Below are 20,664 nucleotides of genomic sequence, written 5' to 3'. Positions count from 1 at the left end.
CCCTTACATTACTTACTCAATCAAACCATCTCACACCACACATTGTCCTCAAACATCTCATTTCCAGCACATCCACCCTCCTGCATACAACTCTATCCATAGCCCACGCCTCGCAACCATACAACATTGTTGGAACCACTATTCCTTCAAACATACCCATTTTTGCTTTCCGAGAGAATGTTCTCGACTTCCACACATTCTTCAAGGCTCCCAGGATTTTCGCCCCCTCCCCCACCCTATGATTCACTTCCACTTCCATGGTTCCATCCACTGCCAGATCCACTCCCAGATATCTAAAACACTTTACTTCCTCCAGTTTTTCTCCATTCAAACTTACCTCCCAATTGACTTGACCCTCAACCCTACTGTACCTAATAACCTTGCTCTTATTCACATTTACTGAAAGAAGTAACATGGTGCAGCACATGGCAAATCATATTGGTGAAAAGAAGCCCCATGAATGTACACATTGCCAAAAGACCTTCTCCAAGGGTAGCAATTTAGTGCAGCACATGACTATACATACAAGAGAGAAACCCTATGAGTGTTCACATTGCCTAAAGACCTTTTCCCATAGGGGAAATTTAGGGCAGCATATGACTGTTCATACATGAGAGAAGCCATATGAATGTTCGTATTGTGAAAAAACATTCTCTGTGAAGAGTAGTTTAGTGTACCACTTGAATATTCATACAGGAGAGAAGCTGTATCAGTGTTCACATTGCCAAAAGACTTTCTGCAAGAAGAGTAATTTAGTGCAGCATATGACTGTTCATACAAGAGAGAACCAATATGAATGTCCACATTGCCAAAAGAGTTTCTCCTGGAAAAACAGTTTGGTGCACCACATGAGTGTTCATACAAGGGAAAAGCTATATGAATGTTCACACTGCCAAAATATTTTCTGTAAGTGTGATTTAGTGCAGCACATGACTGTTCATACTGGGGAGAAGCGATATAAATGTTCATATGTACTTGAAAAGCTGAGGTCCAGATAAACTTTTCGTCTGTCATGGCTTTATTATGGCGGATGACCAACTACCTACCCTCATGTATCCAAGATATGGTTGTACTTTGTGTAATGAAGACAATTGAGAAACATCATAAGCCAATATTCCAGTTTCATGATAAGAGAATTGGACCAGGCAGTATGATACAGTGGTCAAATTGATGAAAACTACTATTGACGTTTGTGTAAATAAATTATACATTTCCCTTTTCCATAGCCAGAGGTTGAACCATTATGTGACATTCATTTTTCATTTCATTTCAAGCTAGAAGTTTCAGTTTTCTAAATTATTTCTTACATTTTTCATATGTATATATATATATATATATGTGTGTGTATGTGTGTGTGTATGTGTGTATATGTATGTGTATGTGTGTATGTATGTATATATATTATCCCTAGGGATAGGGGTGAAAGAATACTTCCCACGCATTCCTCATGTGTCGTAGAAGATGGCATTGCACTGGAATTTATTAAAAAAGGGGGTGACTGTATTGTTGACTGGTTGGTAAGGTTATTTAATGTATGTATGACTCATGGTGAGGTGCCTGAGGATTGGCGGAATGCGTGCATAGTGCCATTGTACAAAGGCAAAGGGGATAAGAGTGAGTGCTCAAATTACAGAGGTATAAGTTTGTTGAGTATTCCTGGTAAATTATATGGGAGGATATTGATTGAGAGGGTGAAGGCATGTACAGAGCACCAGATTGGGGAAGAGCAGTGTGGTTTCAGAAGTGGTAGAGGATGTGTGGATCAGGTGTTTGCTTTGAAGAATGTATGTGAGAAATACTTAGAAAAGCAAATGGATTTGTATGTAGCATTTATGGATCTGGAGAAGGCATATGATAGAGTTGATAGAGATGCTCTGTGGAAGGTATTAAGAATATATGGTGTGGGAGGGAAATTGTTAGAAGCAGTGAAAAGTTTTTATCGAGGATGTAAGGCATGTGTACGTGTAGGAAGAGAGGAAAGTGATTGGTTGTCAGTGAATGTAGGTTTGCGGCAGAGGTGTGTGATGTCTCCATGGTTGTTTAATTTGTTTATGGATGGGGTTGTTAGGGAGGTGAATGCAAGAGTTTTGGAAAGAGGGGCAAGTATGAAGTCTGTTGGGGATGAGAGAGCTTGGGAAGTGAGTCAGTTGTTGTTCGCTGATGATACAGCGCTGGTGGCTGATTCATGTGAGAAACTGCAGAAGCTGGTGACTGAGTTTGGTAAAGTGTGTAAAAGAAGAAAGTTAAGAGTAAATGTGAAGAAGAGCAAGGTTATTAGGTACAGTAGGGTTGAGGGTCAAGTCAATTGGGAGGTGAGTTTGAATGGAGAAAAACTAGAGGAAGTGAAGTGTTTTAGATATCTGGGAGTGGATCTGGCAGTGGATGGAACCATGGAAGCGGAAGTGGATCATAGGGTGGGGGAGGGGGCGAAAATTCTGGGAGCCTTGAAGAATGTGTGGAAGTCGAGAACATTATCTCGGAAAGCAAAAATGGGTATGTTTGAAGGAATAGTGGTTCCAACAATGTTGTATGGTTGCGAGGCGTGGGCTATGGATAGAGTTGTGCGCAGGGGGATGGATGTGCTGGAAATGAGATGTTTGAGTACAATGTGTGGTGTGAGGTGGTTTGATCGAGTAAGTAACGTAAGGGTAAGAGAGATGTGTGGAAATAAAAAGAGCGTGGTTGAGAGAGCAGAAGAGGGTGTTTTGAAATGGTTCGGGCACATGGAGAGAATGAGAGGAAAGATTGACCAAGAGAATATATGTGTCGGAGGTGGAGGGAACGAGGAGAAGAGGGAGACCAAATTGGAGGTGGAAAGATGGAGTGAAAAAGATTTTGTGTGATCGGGGCCTGAACATGCAGGAGGGTGAGAGGAGTGCAAGGAATAGAGTGAATTGGAGCGATGTGGTATACCGGGGTTGACGTGCTGTCAGTGGAGTGAATCAAGGCATGTGAAGCGACTGGGGTAAACCATGGAAAGCTGTGTAGGTATGTATATTTGCGTGTGTGGACGTATGTATATACATGTGTATGGGGGTGGGTTGGGCCATTTCTTTCGTCTGTTTCCTTGTGCTACCTCGCAAACGCGGGACACAGCAAAAAAAAAAAAAAAAAAAAATATATATATATATATATATATATATATATATATATATGTAGGTTTGCGGCAGGGGTGTGTGATGTCTCCATGGTTGTTCAATTTGTTTATGGATGGGGTTGTTGGGGAGGTGAATGCAAGAGTTTTGGAAAGAGGGGCAAGTATGAAGTCTGTTGGGGATGAGAGAGCTTGGGAAGTGAGTCAGTTGTTGTTCGCTGATGATACAGCGCTGGTGGCTGATTCATGTGAGAAACTGCAGAAGCTGGTGACTGAGTTTGGTAAAGTGTGTGAAAGAAGAAAGTTAAGAGTAAATGTGAATAAGAGCAAGGTTATTAGGTACAGTAGGGTTGAGGGTCAAGTCAATTGGGAGGTAAGTTTGAATGGAGAAAAACTGGAGGAAGTAAAGTGTTTTAGATATCTGGGAGTGGATCTGGCAGCGGATGGAACCATGGAAGTGGAAGTGGATCATGGGGTGGGGGAGGGGGCGAAAATTCTGGGAGCCTTGAAGAATGTGTGGAAGTCGAGAACATTATCTCGGAAAGCAAAAATGGGTATGTTTGAAGGAATAGTGGTTCCAACAATGTTGTATGGTTGTGAGGCATGGGCTATGGATAAAGTTGTGCGCAGGAGGATGGATGTGCTGGAAATGAGATGTTTGAGGACAATGTGTGGTGTGAGGTGGTTTGATCGAGTAAGTAACGTAAGGGTAAGAGAGATGTGTGGAAATAAAAAGAGCGTGGTTGAGAGAGCAGAAGAGGGTGTTTTGAAATGGTTTGGGCACATGGAGAGAATGAGTGAGGAAAGATTGACCAAGAGGATATATGTGTCGGAGGTGGAGGGAATGAGGTGAAGTGGGAGACCAAATTGGAGGTGGAAAGATGGAGTGAAAAATATTTTGTGTGATCGGGGCCTGAACATGCAGGAGGGTGAAAGGAGGGCAAGGAATAGAGTGAATTGGATCGATGTGGTATACCGGGGTTGACGTGCTGTCAGTGGATTGAATCAGGGCATGTGAAGCGTCTGGGGTAAACCATGGAAAGCTGTGTAGGTATGTATATTTGCGTGTGTGGACGTATGTATATACATGTGTTTATATATATATATATATATATATATATATATATATATATATATATATATATATTTTCTTTTCTTTCTTTCAAACTGTTCGCCATTTCCCGCATTAGCGAGGTAGCGCCAAGAACAGAGGACTGGGCCTTTGAGGGAACACCCTCACCTGGCCCAATTCTCCGTTCCTTCTTTTGGAAAATTAAAAAAAAAAAAAAAAAAAAAATATATATATATATATATAAATATATATATATATATATATAAATATATATATATATATATATATATATATATATATATATATATATATATATATATATATATATATATACATTATCCCTGGGGATAGGGAAGAAAGAATACTTTCCACGAATTCCTCACGTATCGTAGAAGGTGACTAAAGGGGATGGGAGCAGGGGGCTGGAAACCCTTCCCTCCTTGTATCTTAATTTCCTAAAAGGGGAAACAGAAAAAGGAGTCATGCGGGGAGTGTTCATCCTCCTCGAAGGCTGAGACCGGGGTGACTAAATGTGTGTGGATGTAACAAGATTAGAAAAAAGGAGAGATAGGTAGCATGTTTGAGGAAAGGAACCTGGATGTTTTGGCTCTGAGTGAAACGAAGCTCAAGGGTAAAGGGGAAGAGTGGTTTGGGAATGTCTTGGGAGTAAAGTCAGGGATTAGTGAGAGGACAAGAGCAAGGGAAGGATTAGCACTACTCCTGAAACAGGAGTGGTGGGAGTATGTGACAGAGTGTAAGAAAGTAAACTCTAGATTGATATGGGTAAAACTGAAAGTTTATGGAGAGAGATGGGTGATTACTGGTGCATATGCACCTGGGCATGAGAAGAAAGATCATGAGAGGCAAGTGTTTTGGGAGCAGCTGAGTGAGTGTGTTAGTAGTTTTGATGCACGAGACCAGGTTACAGTGATGGGTGATTTGAATGCAAAGGTGAGTATTGTGGCAGTCAAGGGAATAATTGGTGTAAATGGGGTGTTCAGTGTTGTAAATGGAAATGGTGAAGAGCTTGTAGATTTGTGTGCTGAAAAAGGACTGGTGATTGGGAATACCTGGTTCAAAAAGAGAGATATACATAAGTATACGTATGTAAGTAAGAGAGATGGCCAAAGAGCGCTATTGGATTAGGTGTTAATTGATAGGCGCGAAAGAGAGACTTTTGGATGTTAATGTGCTGAGAGGTGCAACTGGAGGGATGTCTGATCATTATCTTGTGGAGGCGAAGGTGAAGATTTGTAGAGGTTTTCAGAAAAGAAGAAAGAATGTTGGGGTGTAAAGAGTGGTGAGAAAAAATGAGCTTGGGAAGGAGACTTGTGTGAAGAAGTACCAGGAGAGACTGAGTACAGAATGGAAAAAGGTGGGAACTAAGGACACAAGGGGAGTGGGGGAGGAATGGGATGTATTTAGGGAAGCAGTGATGGCTTGCGCAAAAGATGCTTGTGGCATGAGAAGCGTGGGAGGTGGGCAGATGAGAAAGGGTAGTGAGTGGTGGGACGATGAAGTAAGATTATCAGTGAAAGAGAAGAGAGAGGCATTTGGATGACTTTTGCAGGGAAGTAATGCAAATGAGTGGGAGATGTATAAATGAAAGAGGCAAGAGGTCAAGAGAAAGGTGCAAGAGGTGAAAAAGAGGGCAAATGAGAGTTGGGGTGAGAGAGTATCATTAAATTTTAAGGAGAATAAAAAGATGTTTTGAAATGAGGTAAATAAAGTGCGTAAGACAAGGGAGCAAATGGGAACTTCTGTGAAGGGCGCTAATGGGGAGGTGATAACAAGTAGTGGTGATGTGAGAAGGAGATGGAGTGAGTATTTTCAAGGTTTGTTGAATGTGTTTGATAATAGAGTGGCAGATATAGGGTATTTTGGTCGAGATGGTGTGCAAAGTGAGAGGGTTAGGGAAAATGATTTGGTAAACAGAGAAGAGGTAGTAAAAGCTTTACGGAAGATGAAAGCCGGCAAGGCAGCAGGTTTGGATGGTATTGCAGAAGAATTTATTAAAAAAGGGGGTGACTGTATTGTTGACTGGTTGGTAAGGTTATTCAAAGTCTGTATGTCTCATGGTGAGGTGCCTGAGGATAGGTGGAATGCTTGCATAGTGCTATTGTACAAAGGCAAAGGGGATGAAAGTGAGTGCTCAAATTACAGGGGTATAAGTTTGTTGAGTATTCCTGGGAAATTATTTGGGAGGGTATTGATTGAGAGGGTGAAAGCATGTACAGAGCATCAGATTGGGGAAGAGCAGTGTGGTTTAAGAAGTGGTAGGAGATGTGTGGATCAGGTGTTTCCTTTGAAGAATGTATGTGAGAAATACTTATAAAAGCTAATGGATTTGTATGTAGCATTTATGGATCTGGAGAAGGCATATGATAGAGTTGACAGAGATGCTATGTGGAAGGTATCAAAAATATATGGTGTGGGAGGCAAGTTGTTAGAAGCAGTGAAAAGTTTTTATCGAGGATGTAAGGCATGTGTACATGTAGGAAGAGAGGAAAGTGATTTGTTCTCAGTGAATGTAGGTTTGCGGCAGGTGTGCGTGATGTCTCCATGGTTGTTTAATTTGTTTATGGATGGGTTGTTAGGGAGGTGAATGCAAGAGTTTTGGAAAGAGGGGCAAGTATGCAGTCTGTTGTGGATGAGAGAGCTTGGGAAGTGAGTCAGTTGTTGTTCGCTGATGATACAGCACTGATGGCTGATTTGTGTGAGAAACTGCAGAAGCTGGTGACTGAGTTTGGTAAAGTGTGTGAAAGAAGAAAGCTGAGAGTAAATGTGAATAAGAGCAAGGTTATTAGGTACAGTAGGGTTGAGGGTCAAGTCAATTGGGAGGCAAGTTTGAATGGAGAAAAACTGGAGGAAGTGAAGTTTTTAGATATCTGGGAGTGGATTTGGCAGTGGATGGAACCATGGAAGCAGAAGAGAATCATAGGGTGGGGAGGGGGCAAAAGTTCTGGGAGTGTTGTAGTATGTGTGGAAGTCGAGAACATTATCTCAGAAAGCAAAAATGGGTGTTTGAAGGAATAGTGGTTCCAACAATGTTATATGGTTGCGAGGCGTGGGCTATGGATAGAGTTGTGCGCAGGAGGGTGGATGTGCTGGAAATGAGATGTTTGAGGACAATATGTGGTGTGAGGTCGTTTGATCAAGTAAGTAATAATAGGGTAAGAGAGATGTGTGGTAATAAAAAGAGTGTGGTTGAGAGAGCAGAAGAGGGTGTTTTGAAATGGTTTGGTCACATGGACAAAATGAGTGAGGAAAGATTGACCAAGAGGATATATGTGTCAGAGGTGGAAGGAACGAGGAGAAGTGGAAGACCAAATTGGAGGTGGAAAGATTGAGTGAAAAAGATTTTGAGTGATCGGGGCCTGAACATGCAGGAGGGTGAAAGGCATGCAAGGAATAGAGTGAATTGGAATGATGTGGTATACCAGGGTCGACGTGCTGTCAATGGATTGAACCAGGGCATGTGAACCATCTAAGGTAAACCATGGAAAGTTCTGTGGGGCCTGGATGTGGAAAGGGAGCTGTGGTTTCGGTGCATTATTACATGACAGCTGGAGACTGAGTGTGAATGAATGTGGCCTTTGTTGTCTTTTCCGAGCACTACCTTGCACACATGAGGGGGGAGGGGGTTGTTATTTCATGTGTGCGGGGTGGCGATGTGAAGGAATAAAGGCAGACGGTATGAATTATGTACATGTGTATATATGTATATGTCTGTGTGTATATATATGTATACGTTGAGATGTATAGGTATGTATATTTGCGTTTTTGGACGTGCATGTATATACATGTGTATGTGGGTGGGTTGGGCCATTTCTTTCATCTGTTTCTTGCGCTACCTTGCAAACGCAGGAGACAGCGACAAAGCAAAATAATAAAAAAAAAAAAATGTGTGTGTATGTGAGTGAATGGGCCTTTCTCCTTCTGTTTCCCGGCACTATCTCACTGATACAGGAAACAACGATTAAGTATGATAAATGTCAATAAATATATACATATATATACATGTGTATGTGCTTATACGTATATATGTGTTTATGTAAGAGGATGTGGCCTTTTTTTTGTCTGTTTCTTCCACACTAACATGGGAAATGGGAATAAAGTACAAAAACAAGTTCTCATATCAATATATCAAATTCCCAACAGAAACAGAGATAAACAGATTAGTAATAAAATAACAATGATGCTTAGGGATGAAGTCATAGCACATCAAAAGGGAGACTGACAGGAGGAGCCTGTCTGACGAGGAAATTTGAATACAAAGTCTGTAAGGATGAAACTTCCATGTAATACATACTTATAAGTACCACAAAAACAATGTTCAGATTGGAAAACTTACAAGATACAAGTTATATTCCCAATATAAACCTAAGTACTGTACTGATACTTGTATGTAGAATAACTTACAAGATATACGTTATGACCCCAATGGCCCACATGTCTGTGGCCAAAGACAGCGGCTCATAGTTGACAATCTCAGGAGCCACGAACTCTGCAGTACCTGCGTTGTGTGTGGATGATATCATAAAATAAAAAGATGATCAGTGAGCTAATGACTAACAATTAGTAGATATGAAGGTGATAATCATTGCAACATAACTAACCATCAAACACATATTCATAACCACAGTCAGAAGAATTATGGTGATGGACTTAAGACAGCACATACATTAGATCAAACCAATCATTTAACTTGGATGGCATTAAAAAACTTCTAAATATTAAAAAGTCAACACAGATAAAAAAAACAGGCTTTAGTTGTCTCTTAATTAGTTTTTAGTATCCATACCAAACTACAAGTTCAATTTAAGAAGAAATCATGGAAAATACTTAATAATCATTACATGCTCTGATTAGAAATTTTAATCAACTTACTGTACCTACAATTATGGAAATTCAATACTCATGACATTTATACCCAGAGGTGCAAAAATCTATTTCGTTTGGAAAGAATAATTTCCGTAATCTGACGGTGTAATTCTGAAGGACACATGCAGAAGTCCTGTCTAGTCTAAGCATCTCGACCCAAATAATGAGAGCCAAACTACCTCAGCGGAGTCTTCACCATTCCTAAAACAACTGTCCACCATGACCAAACCAGTCACTACCCTAAAAAAAGGGCATGTAACACCAATGAGGCTTTTAACCTTCACCACTATAATACAAAGCTTGAGCCCCAACCTCAAGATAATCACCAAAGAAGGCTGAACATTGAAGAGCCAAGACCAACAGCACCATACATTTTGGTGAGTGGTAGTTGCACATGTCCTTCAGGTGTTAATAGTCAGAGTGAGGAAATAAAGGTTTCTATGGAAAAGACTTACTTTGTGCAATGAAGAATACAGATTTATTACATAAAAAGCAAGATGCAAACACAAGGATGCAGACAATAACTTTCTTAATACCTACAATGTGCAGGATGAACCAACTTACAGGCATGATTTATAACAAAAGTACTGTACTGAACTTTCGTCCTCACTGGTTTCTCAATCAGTTACAAAAGAACTCACTGGTTTCTCAATCAGTTAAAAGAGAACTCTGAACAAGAACATAATTACCAAAGGGGCAATAATGAGCAACCTTAGACAAATAAAATAAAAGAATTGTTCTTAACAAACACATCTGAAATACATATTTTGATGAGTTAACAATAAATGTTGTCCAGCCAGTGAAGTAAGTGATGCCACTGATTTCCACAAGAAGTGAACAGACAATACTATCTGTTTCCTCTGAATAAATGATCTCACAAACTGAGACGAATACATATTAACTATGAGTCGTGAAGTAACTTGATCACCCAGCATATATATATCTGTGGAATCTTGCAAGGTATCTCTCACACAGCATAAATTCACTTCTACTAAATTTATGATAAACTGAAAAACTATCATTTCTATTTGCAAAGTTTCAGTCCTTCATAAAATACTGAAAATTATTAATTCCAGTTTATATCATTTTAATTTTTTTCATTAAACTTTGTCACTGTCTCCCGCATAAGCGAGGTAGCACAAGGAAGCAGAAAGAATGGCCCAACCCACCCACATACACATGTATATACATACACGTCCACACACGCACATATGCATACCTATACATTTCAACGTATACATATATATACATACACAAACATATACATATATATGCATGTACATAATTCATGCTTGCTGCCTTTATTCATTCCCACCACTGACCTGCCACACATGAAATGACAACCCCCTCCCCCCGCATGCGTGCGAGGTAGTGCTAGGAAGAGACAACAAAGCCACATTCGTTCACACTCAGTCTCGAGTTGTCATGTATAATGCACCGAAACCACAGCTCCCTTTCCACATCCTGGCCCCACAGAACTTTCCATGGTTCCCCAGACGTTTCAGATGCCCTGGTTCAATCCACTAACAGCACGTCGACCCTGGTATACCACATCGTTCCAATTCACTCTATTCCTTCTGTGCCTTTCATCCTCCTGCAGATTTAGGCCCAAAATGCTCAAAATCTTCTTCACTCCATCCTTCCACCTCCAATTTGGTCTTCCACTTCTCATTCCCTCCACCTCTGACACATATATCCTCTCTGTCAATCTTTCCTCACTCATTCTCTCCATGTGACCAAACCATTTTAATACACCCTCTTTTGCTCTCTCAACCACACTCTTTTTATTAACACACATCTCTCTTACCCTTTCATTACTTACTCGATCAAACCACCTCACACCACATATTGTCCTCAAACATCTCATTTCCAGCACATCCACCCTCCTCTGCACAACTCTATCTATAGCCCACACTTCGCAACCATATAATATTGTTAGAACCACTATTCCTTCAAACAAATCCATTTGTGCTTTATGAAATATTCTCGCCTTCCAAACATTTTTCAATGCTCCCAGAACTTTGACCCCTCCCCCACCCTGTGACTCACTTCCGCTTCCATGATTCCATCCGCTGCCAAATCCACTCCCAGATATCTGAAACACTTCACTTCCTCCAGTTTTTCTCCATTCAAACTTACCTCCCAATTGACTTGTCCCTCAACCCTATTGTACCTAATAACCTTGCTCTTATTCACATTTACTCTCAGCTTTCTTCTTTCACACACTTTACCAAACTCAGTCACCAGCTTCTGCAGTTTCTCACACAAATCAGCCACCAGCGTTGTACCATCAGCGAACAACTGACTCACTTCCCAAGCTCTCTCATCCAAAACAGACTGCATACTTGCCCCTCTCTCCAAAACTCTTGCATTCACCTCCCTAACAACCCCATCCATAAACAAATTAAACAACCATATAGACATCAAGCACCCCTGCCGCAAACCGACATTCACTGAGAACCAATCACTTTCCTCTCTTCCTACTTGTACACATGCCTTACATCCTCAATAAAAAGTTTTCACTGCTTCTAGCAACTTGCCTCCCACACCATATATTCTTAATACCTTCCACAGAGCATCTCTATCAACTCTATCATATGCCTTCTCCAGATCCAGACCATATCCATTTGCTTTTCTAAGTATTTCTCACAAACATTCTTCAAAGTAAACACCCGATCTACACATCCTCTACCACTTCTTAAACCACACTGCTCTTCCCCAATCTGATGCTCTGTACATGCTTTCACCCTCTCAATCAATACCCTCCCATATAATTTCCCAGGAATGCTCAATAAACTTATACCTCTGTAATTTGAGCACTCATCTTTATCCCCTTTGCCTTTGTACAATGGCACTACACATGCATTCTGCCAATCCTCAGGCACCTCACCATGAGTCATACATACACCAAATATCCTTACCAACCAGTCAACAACACAGTCACCCCCTTTTTTAACAAATTCCACTGTAATACCATCCAAACCTGCTGCCTTGCTGGCTTTCATCTTCCGTAAAGCTTTTACTACCTTTTCTCTGTTTACCAAATCATTCTCCCTAACCCTCTCACTTCGCACACCACCTCAGCCAAAACACCCTATATCTGCCACTCTATCATCTAACACATTCAACAAAACTTCAAAATACTCACTCCATCTCCTTCTCACATCACCACTACTTGTTATTACCTCCCCATTAGCCCCCTTCACCGATGTTCTCGTTTGTTCTCTTGTCTTATGCACTTTATTTAACTCCTTCCAAAACATCGTTTTATTCTCCCTAAAATTTAATGATCTCTCTCACCCCAACTCTCATTTGCCCTCCTTTTCACCTTTTGCATCTTTTTCTTGACCTCCTGCCTCTTTCTTTTATACATCTCCCACTCATTTACACTATTTCCTTGCAAAAATCATCCAAATGCCTCTCTCTTCTCTTTCACTGATAATCTTACTTCTTCTCCCACCACTCACTACCCTTTCTAATCAGCCCACCTCCCATGCTTCTCAGGCCACAAACATCTTCTGTGTAAGCCATCACCATTTCCCTAAATACATCCCATTCCTCCCCCACTCCCCTGACATCCTTTGCTCTCATCTTTTTCCATTCTGCACTCAGTCTCTCCTGGTACTTCCTCACACAAGTCACTTTCCCAAGCTCACTTACTCTCACCACTCTCTTCACCCCAAACTTCCTCATTTCCTCTCTTCTTTTCTGAAAACCTCTACAAATCTTTACCTTCGCCTCCACAAGATAATGATCAGACATCCCTCCAGTTGCACCTCTCAGCACATTAACATCCAAAAGTCTCTCCTTCACGCACCTATCAATTAACACATAATCCAATAATGCTCTCTGGCCATCTCTCCTACTTACATATGTATACCTATGTATATCTCTCTTTTTAAGCCAGGTACTCCCAATCACCAGTCCTTTTTCAGCACACAAATCTACAAGCTCTTCACCACTTCCCTCAATTGCCACAGTACTCAACTTTGCATTCAAATCACCCATCACTATAACCCGGTCTCGTGCATCAAAACTACTAACACACTCACTCAGCTGCTCCCAAAACACTTGCCTCTCATGATCATTCTTCTCATGCCCCAGTGCATAGGCACCAATAACCACCCATCTCTCTACATCCACTTTCACTTTTACCTGTATTAATCGAGAAGTTACTTTCTTACTCTCTATTACATACTCCCACCACTCCTGTTTCAGGAGTAGTGCTACTCCTTTCCTTGCTCTTTTCTTCTCACCAACCCCTGACTTTACTCCCAAAACATTCCCAAACCACTCTTCCCCTTTACCCTTGAGCTTTGTTTCACTCAGAGCCAAAACATCCAGGTTCCTTTCCTCATACATACTACCTATCTCTCCTTTTTTCTCATCCTGGTTACATCCACACACATTTAGACACCCTAATCTGAGCCTTCAAGGAGGATGAGCACTCCCCACGTGACTCCATCTGTTTCCCCTTTTAGAAAGTTAAAATACAGTTTTTATATTTACTCTATATCACAGTCCATCAGAGGATCATTTCCTACACAGGCTTCAAAAATAAGGCAATTCATCCTTCACTCTTCTGCTCAGAGATAAAAGCTATTAAGTTTTAATGATAAGTGCTTCCATGAATGACACATATAATAACATAGAAAGAAGTCTCAGTCCCATTATATTCCTATGAACAACGAAAAAAATTTCTAGCTTTACTCAAGAGAATTACAATAAACATAACCCTCATAAAAAGCTAGAAAAAAGTGATGACAGATCACATTTAATGGAAGAGCCAAAGTAGAGTACTTTCTTCCAAAAAAGACAGTAAAGAAGGCTATGAAATTAGAAACAAAGCAAATGACACCTTTGAAACATCAGTCTGATTATCAACAAGAGGATCTATGCATCTTTACTATAACAGCTAGGTTCACACATACAAAAATGTCAAAACCTACAGATGCATTCTGTATTGAAATTCTGCACCACAATTGGAAATCATTAAAAAATACAGTCACAAAGCAAGTCCATGATCCTGACTGCTACTTATAACTCATTCAAAATTGAATGAACTGATTATAATTATGATTACAACAAAAACTGTAATCATACATCCTAAGATTCCAAATTAGTTATATAGAGGAGATGCAACACATTATCACTGCCATGGCCAGTTATATCTAAACTTTTCAGAGACATCAGAATATCAAAATGAAATCCATCACTTAAACTATCTATTTCATCAGGTTCTGAAACTCTGCATCTAACAGGCAGCAAAGCTAAGGATGGAACACCTTTCTTTTCCATAAAAAAACTTTCCACCAGCCCTGAGATAGCCAAAGCAGAGAGGAACTTTTAAGCCAGCTTGAACAGAGTGAGCAGGCTGCCTGATATTGCATGCAAGTACTCAATAAAGTTGATCTTTTCAGGAATGCAAGTTTGGGAGAGGTAAGTGGTCATCTCATCAGTAGCTGCACTAGTCAGAAAGGAGGATTGTTCTGAGATTGGTTCCTTGTTCTCCATGAAACTGAACAACTGGCACAAGTTCACTAACAGAAATGGGGAAGAGTGAGTAATCAATGACGCAGATGTTGAAGCCAGTGTCTCTGCTTTGGAAAGTAATACTGCATGCTGTTGCTATGTCTCAGAGCTGTCGTTGCACTCGGACAACTTGAACAGTAGGTCTGGCGTGAATGTCATCTGGAAATACTTTTGCTCTACATACACACTTACTGAGCAATCTAAATCTCACATTAAGTGCAAGAGGAATGTCTTAAGCCTAAGCAAGAAGATGGAGTTGTGAATGAAGCAGACTAAGGGCGAGTCCAAGGCGGCACTTTTGAAGAATTTCTCCATTGGCATGAAGACTGTTTACATAAACAAGTGGTGGAAGATCATGGCATTTAGTAGTGCTTATTTGCTTACATACATTATTATTTCCTCTATGCAAAATATCAACAAATAGGTAAAGTATTCTAAAATGTGTGAGGCAGAAAGTACACCAAAACTTCTGTGATGGTCGGCAGTGAAGTATGCATTTCTACCAGTGGGTCAATCTTGCAGTTACCACCAGTGTGTGCAAGTCTGTGCTACTTGTGCAATTTGGGTAAACTTGCAAGTGTGACTTTCCCGTAAGCTGCTTTGTTTGTGTTTGTTAATATACCATCCAAAGGTCCAACAACATCTCCTACCCCAGAAGCAGTAGTTAAAAGGAAGAGAACCTTTCTGACCTTAGAAACAAAGCTAGAAACCTTATCATATGCTGACGCTGGTGAGGAAGCATCAGCACCTGGGCATGCTTACAACCTGGATGAATCTACAATCTGCTACATAAAGAAGAATGCAGGGGAAAGTGTGAAGTGCTATGGTCCACTCTACTCCACTGTCTGCCAAGGTAACCACAAGGGTTAGATATCCACCTATGAAGAAGATATGCTCATTATGCACAGAGCATGAGACAAAGAAGAAAAGTAGCCTTGGCAAATTTGAGCTCAGGTCTAAAGGCATGAAAATTAACCCAAGATAGCTCATAAATACTTAAATTCTGTCACCTCTTCCGGTCTTTTTCTCCCCTGATATCTTTAACAGAGTTTAGTACACTTTCTTCTTTCACTCAATGGAGCTTTGCAAAATCTATACTTTCCCTAAGTTTCCACTTAAAGACCATTACTATACTTTTACTCACATTTAACTTTAATTGCCTATGTTTATACACATCATAAAACATACAACCTATTCTCACTCCTCTTCACTCTCAATAAGCAACATAGTATCATATGCAATCAGGCTTGTTACCAAACACCATATCTTCTCACCACCAAACCCCATCTATTAGCTCCATCTTCCCTAGTTCTGCTTTCACCTCTCTTATCACTCCATCCATACGTATGTTAAAAAGCCATGGTGACATCACTTAGCCCTGCCCCACATCCACATGTACAATGATAATTTTGCTCAACTCTCCATCTGTTTTTACATATGCATTTGTTCCACTATAGAAGGTCCTCATACCATCCAACAGTTGTCCTCCTACCCAATATATCCTTACACATTCCATAAACCATTCCATTTGAATCAGTCATAAGCTTTCTCCAGATCCATAAGAGCTGCATACAGTTTCTTACCTGTTCCTAGATACTTCCCACATTAAAAATCTAATCCTCACATTTTCTAAAATTTCCTTGTTCCTCACTCATTCTGCATTCATTTACTTCCATCACTCTATCAATCAACACTCTTTTATACACTTTTCCTGGTATACCTTACAGACTTATTCCCCTATTACTTCTACATGCATCCTTGGTATCTTTTCCTTTGAAATAGAAACAATAATAGCTTTCACCCAATCCTTAGGCATGACCTTCTGCTTCCTTGGTACACCTAATAACCTTACTTTTGTTCACATCTACTCTCAAATTCCTCCATTCATACACTCTTACAAAATAAGTCACCAACTTCAGCAGTTTCTCATTTCAAACTGCCACAAGTGCTGTGTCATAGGCAACCAGGAACTGACACACTTTCCAGGCCCTCTCATCCACTACAGACTGCATACTCACCCTTCTCTCCAAGACTTTTGCATTAACCTCTCTCACCATCCCATCCATAAATACATTAAACAGCGATGATGTCACACACCCCTGCTACAGACCCAACACTCACTCTCCTCTCTCACTACTTTGACATGCCTTTCACCCTTGGTAAAAACTTCTCACTTGCTTCTAGTGGCTTTCTTCCCCCACCATATATTTTTATGACCTTCCACAAGGCATCTCTATCAACCCTATTATATGCTTTCTCCAGATACATAAATGCCACAAACAGCCTGTTACTCTAAGTAATTTTCATACACATTCTCCAAAGCAAACACTTGATCCACACATACTATACCACTTCTAAAACCACAGTTTTCCTCCTCAGTCTAATGCTCTGTACATGCCTTTGACCTCTCAATCATAAATCTCCTGTACAATTTATCAGGTACACCCAGCAAACTTATACCTCTGTAGTTTGAATATTCACCTTTGTCTCCCTTTCCTTTGTACAATGTCACCATACATCCATTCCTCAGGCACCTCATCATAATTCATATTTATGAGGTGTGATATAAAAGTTCAAAGACTTTGCATGTTACAGATGGTGCTATGGAGGTCTTATACTATGCTGATGTATAAAGGGAGTACAGTACACCAAGCCTTTTGTAAAAAGGTTCTGATTCCAATGAGAGAAAAAGTTAGGAGAAACCATCACTAGCTGACTGAAATTGGTCAATGGTTTTTATGCCATGGCAATGCTACTTCATGCTGCTGTCACCATTCAAGAATTTCTGGCTATAAAACACATTCTTGTTGTACAAAACCCTCCGTATTCATCTGACCTCCCTTGTGCCCTTTTTTTCTGTTCACATAAAAAAAAAAAGCTAAAAGGTAGAAAGATTTCATATCATTCTAACTATCACTAATACTATGAAAAAAGAACTCAATCTGTTCACAACTGAAGACTTATAGCATTGCTTCCAAAAGTGGCAGAAATATTGGGATATCTGCCTATCATCAGAGGGAGATGACTTTGAAGGAGATTGTTTAAAGAATATTCTATGTATATTGTTCTTTAAAATATAAGTTAAGGTGCAAAACTTTTTAATCACACCATGTACACTGAAAGTCTTAACAAATCAACAACACAGTCACTCCCTTTCTTACGAAAGTCAACTGCAATACCATTCCCTCCAGCCACCTTACCAAGAAAGGCTTTCACACCTCTCCTCTCTTCATCGAACCATTTCACACTACCCTGACCCAAACACCTGGCACTTGCCATCTATCAATAAATAAATTCAACAGCCCTTCAAAATACTCATTCCATCTTTCCCTCACTTTGTCACTACCTGTTACCACTACCCAAGCTGAGTCCTTCAATGATGCTCCCATTCAGTCTCTTGCTATTCACACATTATTAATCTCCTTCCAAAACATCTTAATGCTCTTGAAGTTTACTAATACTCGCTATCCACAACTCTCATTTGCCCTTTTTTATCTCCTGCACCTCCCTCTTGACCTCCAGCCATTTTCTCTTGTATATCTCTTAAGTCAGTTTAACTCCTTTTCTCAAAGTACTGCCCATATACCTCTATTCTCTCTTTCACTAACAACATTACTTCATCATCCCACCACTCACTACCCTTTCTAACCTGCTCAACCTCCCACTTTAAACAAGCCACACACTTTTCTCACACATACCAGCACTGCTTCCCTAAATACTTGCCATTCCTCACCCACTCCCCAAGCTTTGTTTAATCACACATTCTGTGATTCTATACTCAATCTCTCCTGGTATTTCTTCACGTCTCTTTTTCAAGCTCACTTACTTTTGCCACTATTTTCTCATCCATAAAGTTTCCTCTTTTACAAATACCTCTATGGCTGAACCATATGGAAAAAATCCTCACCTTGCACCCTTTTCAGTTCCTTCTTTTGGAAAAGTAGAAAGAGGAGGGGAGAATTTCCAGCACCCGCACCCACCCCTTTTAGTCACCTCCTACAACACTCAGGGAGTACGTGGAGAGTATTCTTTCTCCCCTATCCCCAGGGATAGGCAGGGTGGTTTTGGTGCATTACACATGAGAGCTAGAGACTGAGTGCGAACAAATTAGGCCTTTTTTTGTCTCTTTTCCAGACAAAACCTAGCTGTTTCCTTTGGGACAAGGGAGCACAAGGAATGGATGAAGGCCAGCAAGTATGAATATGTACATGCGTATATATGTATATGTCTGTGTATGTGTATGTATATGTGTATATGTTTGATATAAATACATGCATGTACGGAAATTATGTACATATATATAAGCATATGAATGGATGGGCTGTTCTTCACCTGCTTCCTGGCATTAGCTCGCTGACACAGGATACAGCAATCAAGTATAATAAAGACATGACAGCTAGAGGCTGAGTGTGAATGAATGTGGCCTTTCTTTTGTCTTTTTCTGGTGCTACCTTGCCAAAGAGTGGGGCGGGATGCTATTTCAAGAGTGGCGAGGTAGCAACAGAAATGGCTGAAGGCAGTAAGTATGAATATGTACATGTTTCTATATGTATATGTCTATGTATGTATATGTATGTATACGTTGAAATGTATAGGTATGTATATATGCATGTGTCGACGTTTATGTATATGCGTTGGTATGTGGGTGGGTTGGGCCATTACTCGTCTCTTTCCTTGCGCTACCCTGCTGACGTGGGAGACAGCTATTGAATATAATCTATGGGTATGTTTGAGGGAATAGTGGTTCCAACAATGTATGCAAGACATGGGCTATAGATAGGGTTGTGCGGAAGAGGGTGGATGTGTTGGAAACGAAATGTCTGAGGACAATGTATGGTGTTACGTAGTTTGATCGAGTAAGCAATGAAAGTGTAAGAGAAATGTGTGGTAATATAAAGATGCTGGTTGAGAGAGTAGAAGTGGGTGTATTGAAATAGTTTGGTCACATGGAGAAAATGAGTGAGGAAAGATTGACAAAGAGGATATATGTGTCTGAGGTGGAGGGAACAAGAAGTGGGAGACCAAATTGGAGGTGGAAGGATGGGGTGAAAAAATTTTTGAGGGATCGAGGCCTGAACATACAGGAGGGTGAAAGGCGTGCAAAGAATAGAGTGAATTGGAATGATGTGGTATACCGGGGTTGATGTGTTGTCAATGGATTGAACCAAGGCATGTGGAGCATCTGGGGTAAACCATGGAAAGTTTTGTGGGGCCTGGATGTGGAAAGGAAGCTGTGGTTTCAGTGCATTACACATGACAGCTAGAGACTGAGTGTGAACGAATGTAGCCTTTTGTCCTTTCCAAGCACTACCTCGAGGGGAAGGGGGGGATGTTATTTCATGTGTGGCGGGGTGGCGATGGGAATGACTAAAGACAGCAAGTATGAATCATGTGCATGTGTATATATGTATATGTCTGTGTATGTATCTATATGTATACATTACAACATATAGGTATGTATATGTGCGTGTGTGGACGTGTATGTATATACATGTGTATGTGAGTGGGTTGGGCCATTCTTTCGTCTGTTTCCTTGCACTACCTCGCTAACGTGGGAGACAGCAACAAAGTATAATAAACAAATAAATATGTATAGTGATGGGTGATTTGAATGCAAAGGTGAGTAATGTGGCAGTTGAGGGTATAATTGATGTATATGGGGTGTTCTTTGTTGTATATGGAAATGGTGAAGAGATATACATTTGTTTGCTGAAAAAGGACTGGTGATTAGGAATACCTGGTTTAAAAAGAGAGATATACATAAGAATACGTATGTAAGAAGGAGACATCGCCAGAGAGCGCTATTGGATTACGTGTTAATTGATAGGCGCGTGAAAGAGAGATTTTTGGATGTTAATGTCCTGAGAGGGGCAACTGGAGGGATGTCTGATCGTTATTTTGTGGAGGAGAAGGTGAAGATTTGTAGAAGTTTTAAGAAAAGAAGAGAGAATGTGGGGGTGAAGAACATGGTGACAGTAAGTAAGCTTCAAAAGGAGAATTGAATGAGGAAGTACCAGGAGAGATTGAATGCATAATAGAAAAAGGTGAGAGCAAATGACATAAGGGAAGTGGGGGAGGAATG

General features: G+C 40.4%; 1 protein-coding gene across 1 annotated transcript in view; it reads right to left on the bottom strand.

Moving 5' to 3' along the window:
- Nucleotides 1-20,664, bottom strand: part of LOC139748906 (death-associated protein kinase 1-like) — a 1,274,027-nt gene that overhangs the window by 1,130,326 nt on the left and 123,037 nt on the right. Inside the window, exon 5 of the mRNA XM_071662270.1 lies at nt 8,589-8,682. Coding sequence (XP_071518371.1) covers nt 8,589-8,682 — 94 coding nt within the window. The remainder of the gene's footprint in view (nt 1-8,588; nt 8,683-20,664) is intronic.

Source organism: Panulirus ornatus, chromosome 6, assembly GCF_036320965.1.
Source record: "Panulirus ornatus isolate Po-2019 chromosome 6, ASM3632096v1, whole genome shotgun sequence".
Classification (NCBI taxonomy): domain Eukaryota; kingdom Metazoa; phylum Arthropoda; class Malacostraca; order Decapoda; family Palinuridae; genus Panulirus; species Panulirus ornatus.
This window is presented reverse-complemented; position numbering and strand designations above follow the sequence as displayed.